At 62.6% G+C, this 3715-nt stretch overlaps 1 protein-coding gene across 1 annotated transcript in view; it reads left to right on the top strand.

Moving 5' to 3' along the window:
• Positions 1 to 583: 583 nt before the first annotated feature.
• The window catches only part of CACNA1B (calcium channel, voltage-dependent, N type, alpha 1B subunit), a gene marked incomplete at its 3' end in the record, with an annotated part of 72006 nt that continues 68874 nt past the window's right edge, over positions 584 to 3715 (top strand). Inside the window, exons 1-3 of the mRNA XM_008576618.1 lie at positions 584 to 646; positions 1310 to 1468; positions 3074 to 3234. Coding sequence (XP_008574840.1) covers positions 584 to 646; positions 1310 to 1468; positions 3074 to 3234 — 383 coding nt within the window. The remainder of the gene's footprint in view (positions 647 to 1309; positions 1469 to 3073; positions 3235 to 3715) is intronic.

Raw genomic sequence — 3715 nt, 5'->3', positions numbered from 1 at the left:
AGCGGCTGGAGCCTGGTGGGTGTGTCACTGGAGCTCCAAAGTGGGAACTGGGCCAGGTGAATAGGGCAGAGGGACCAGAGACGCTGACGTCACAAGAGGGGGGGGACGCGGGTCTGAGCGAGGGGAGGGTCCGAGAGGAAGAGCGGGGTCCGCGAGGTGCGAGGCGTCCTCTGGGTGTCCCGGTGACCGGCACCAGCCTCTGGCCCCGCTCACTTGCAGGGCCCCGGCCTCCCGCTCCGGGCCGCTCAGCGCCGCCTGTCAGCTCTGCCTGTCACACTCCTCCAGCGTTTCAAACCCTGTCCTCCCTCTGCCACCCTGTAATGTCCCCTCCTCAGCCTCAGTTGATTATCTTTTTTCTTGATTCACTGAGAAAGTAGAGCCGTCGAAAGAAAGTCCTCGTCCGTCCACGCTGGCCTGCCAGTCCTCACTTCTCCTTCTTCACCTCTTCATAAAGGGACCCGACACAGGGGCAGAGGCGGGACTGAGAAGGGGGAGACGTCTCGGGAACGCCGGAGGCTGCCAGGCCTGCAGGTGCAGCGGCGGAGTGGAGAGTGGCGGGGGCCGGGCGATGAGGACAGAGGGCATGACGACGACCATCGTTGCCAAGCACGAGGGCAGTCACCAACTCGGGGACCCCTGGAGGACTGTGGGTGACATCAATCTTCCCAGCATGTGACTTTCTCCAGCGGCTGGAGCCTGGTGGGTGTGTCACTGGAGCTCCAAAGTGGGAACTGGGCCAGGTGAATAGGGCAGAGGGACCAGAGACGCTGACGTCACAAGAGGGGGGGGGACGCGGGTCTGAGCGAGGGGAGGGTCCGCGAGGAAGAGCGGGGTCCGCGAGGGGCGAGGCGTCCTCTGGGTGTCCCGGTGACCGGCACCAGCCTCTGGCCCCGCTCACTTGCAGGGCCCCGGCCTCCCGCTCCGGGCCGCTCAGCGCCGCCTGTCAGCTCTGCCTGTCACACTCCTCCAGCATTTCAAACCCTGTCCTCCCTCTGCCACCCTGTAATGTCCCCTCCTCAGCCTCAGTTGATTATCTTTTTTCTTGATTCACTGAGAAAGTAGAGCCGTCGAAAGAAAGTCCTCGTCCGTCCACGCTGGCCTGCCAGCCCACCCGTGCCTGCAGGCGCGTGACCTGTCTTCCCTTCTGCTACAGTGGCGGAGCTGTCCTGAGCCCTGTGAGCACTTGCCTAGGCCGGCCAGTGGTCACCGCGCAGAGCCCAGTGATATCCCTGTCCTTAAACACATGCACACGCCCTCAGTGCTGCGTCTCTGTCGAGCTATTGTCCCTCGTCTCTGCTCCCGTTTGCAGGAAAACTCGTTGGACAAGCTGTCTACACCTGCTGATGCACCTCCTCGCGACTCAGTCTCCTTGATACGCTCCTGTGTGGACACTGCCTTTGTCGCGGTCACGGGCACCCGTCGTCCCGCTGTCATCGTTGGATGCTGGTCCCCCACCGGCTCGGTTCTGGTACCTCCAGCACCCTCTCTCTGTCCACACTTACTCCCTTGGTGGCGATGACTTCTGTCTCAGGCAGCGTGACGCACTGGAGGGGACTGTCTCCCGTGATCTGTGCAGGGTGCAGCAAAACCTCAAGAGGGGACTCGTGATGCCTCAGTTGCCCCCCAGGCCTGCAGAAACAAGGGGAAGGAGGCGGACTGGCACCTGGGGAGAGAGATGGAGGGCGGGGGCGTGCTGACCAGGGCGCGGCCTTCCCCGGAGGCTCACATGCCCTGACCACACTCTTCTTCCTGCAGGTGACTACGGGTGCTCCCTTAGGCCAAGCCCAACCAGAGGCCACGGGTCAAGGGCGCAAGCTGACCTGGCCTGCATAGGTCAGCCCCATGGCACAGAGCAGAGTGCGGAGGGACGAACCGGAAGCGTGAACACAGCCTCACACCCACGTCTCCGGCTCTGGATCCTCTGGGCACCCTTGAGGCATCCAGCTGCCTGCGGAACATCTCCGCTTCTGTGACAAATGTGTGACTCTCTTCACCTGTGACTAGCAAGCTCTCCCGTCTTCCCCACCTCAGTAAAGGGTACTAGCACCACAAAGTGGCTCAGGCCCCAAACTAAGAGCCTTGCTTTCTGTCTGTCTTTGAGCCTCACATCTGATGCCTCAGCAGCTCTAGAATGGAGCCGCCACTCACGACCCCCACCCAGCCCCCCACCTCTACGGGCTGCTGGTAAAGCCCACCTGGTCTCCCTGTTTCTCTGCACAACAGACTCATCGGCAGCCTCTCCTATAGCCTTCCCCCTACTTCCCAGCTAAGTGACCCCGAGTTTGTTTGGGGTGACCGTGTGCCCCCCTCAGTGGCGATGGCAGTCCCGGTCCACTTTGCCATAGTTCACTTTCCACCCTCTTAAAGCCAGGAGGGCCCAGGTCTGCCTGGTGAACGTCAGAGAAGTTTGCTGAGAAGCTTCTGAGAAACCTTCCTTTGTTATAAAAGGACGTTATAAATTAATTTTAGAAACGGGTATCCCGGTTATGCCTGCCCCTTTCTGTCTGTCTGAGATGTGATGCTCTGTGCTTTGGCAGCCACCTTGGGCCAGAGGCAAAAAGTGTACCTGGTAATCATGGAAACCGCACACTCCACGCCTTCTTACTAAGCAAGGCTAACGCTGTGCGTCCAGGCTGCTGCCGGCTGGGGTTGGTTACTTGCATCTGAACGCACCCGAATGCTGCACGCGCTGGCCTCGTGCAGTCCGTGCTCCACACAGCAGCCAGAGGGGTCCTTTAGAGCACGAGTCAGGTGACAACATGACTGCGCAGAACTCTCCGGAGCCCCGATGCCCGCCGAAGCCTCTGCACTGGCTGTCCCCTCTGCCTGGTCTCACTTTGCACCTCTCTACAACCTTCGGGTCCACTCGAGGACCCCTTGTCTCCAGACAGAGGTGTTCCCTGACCCTGGCGCAGAAGAGCCTCCTCCAGCATCGCTGACAACATCGTTCCCTTGTTTCGTGTCCCCGCACCGAGGGCGCCTGCCGCTGTGTGTGACCCGTGTTTGCTCTCCGGGAGCTGGTGAGGGGTGCGGGGTTTGGCTCCTGAGTTCTGCCCCCTTTGCCTGTCACCAGGAGCGTGACCAGGGAAGGCCTCTTAGAAGGTTGTGCGGGTCGACGAGCAAACGGTGTGAACAGCAGCGCGTCGCACAAAGCAAGCGCTGTGCAAATGCTCGCTGTCCTGTGCGTAACACTGTCACCTCCGTGGGCCGGAGCTGCGGGCCGAGGAGTGACAGGTGCTCAGTGAGGGCTCCTTGGGTGGCTGGAAGGACGGCAGCGCGTGACAACATGTTCTCAAACGTTTATGGAATGCATGGCGGGACAAAGGAATCTGAATTGAGAGCTTGGAGCTGATTCCGTGTGTGGTGACAGCGAGGTCCTGGGTGTGACCGAGGGCCGCGGGGCCCCACGGCAGGGTGGTCCTGAAAACCCGAGAGGCCGGGGAGCGGGAAGCACCGTCCACCAAGACGGCAGGAGAGGGCCCGGGAGCCCGCACGTCCTCGGGGGGGGAGCGCGGTCCCCAGCGCGGGGAACCGGGGTCCTGACGTCCCGCTTTGGGCCGGAGCACCTCGCGGCTGCCGAGGTCTCCCGGGGGAACGAGGGGTCCGCTGGGCAGGGTCCGGGGCGGCCGCGCCTGCAGGGCGAGCTCTGGGGACCGCCCCGCCCCGGCCCCTCCGCGGCAGGCGCGGCCGTCGGGGACCCCCGGGCCCAGCGTCG

The sequence above is a fragment of the Galeopterus variegatus genome, unplaced genomic scaffold (assembly GCF_000696425.1).
Source record: "Galeopterus variegatus unplaced genomic scaffold, G_variegatus-3.0.2 Scaffold1373, whole genome shotgun sequence".
In the NCBI taxonomy this organism is placed as follows: domain Eukaryota; kingdom Metazoa; phylum Chordata; class Mammalia; order Dermoptera; family Cynocephalidae; genus Galeopterus; species Galeopterus variegatus.
The sequence above is the reverse complement of the archived record's forward strand: the minus strand, read 5'-3'. Positions and strand labels throughout refer to the sequence as shown.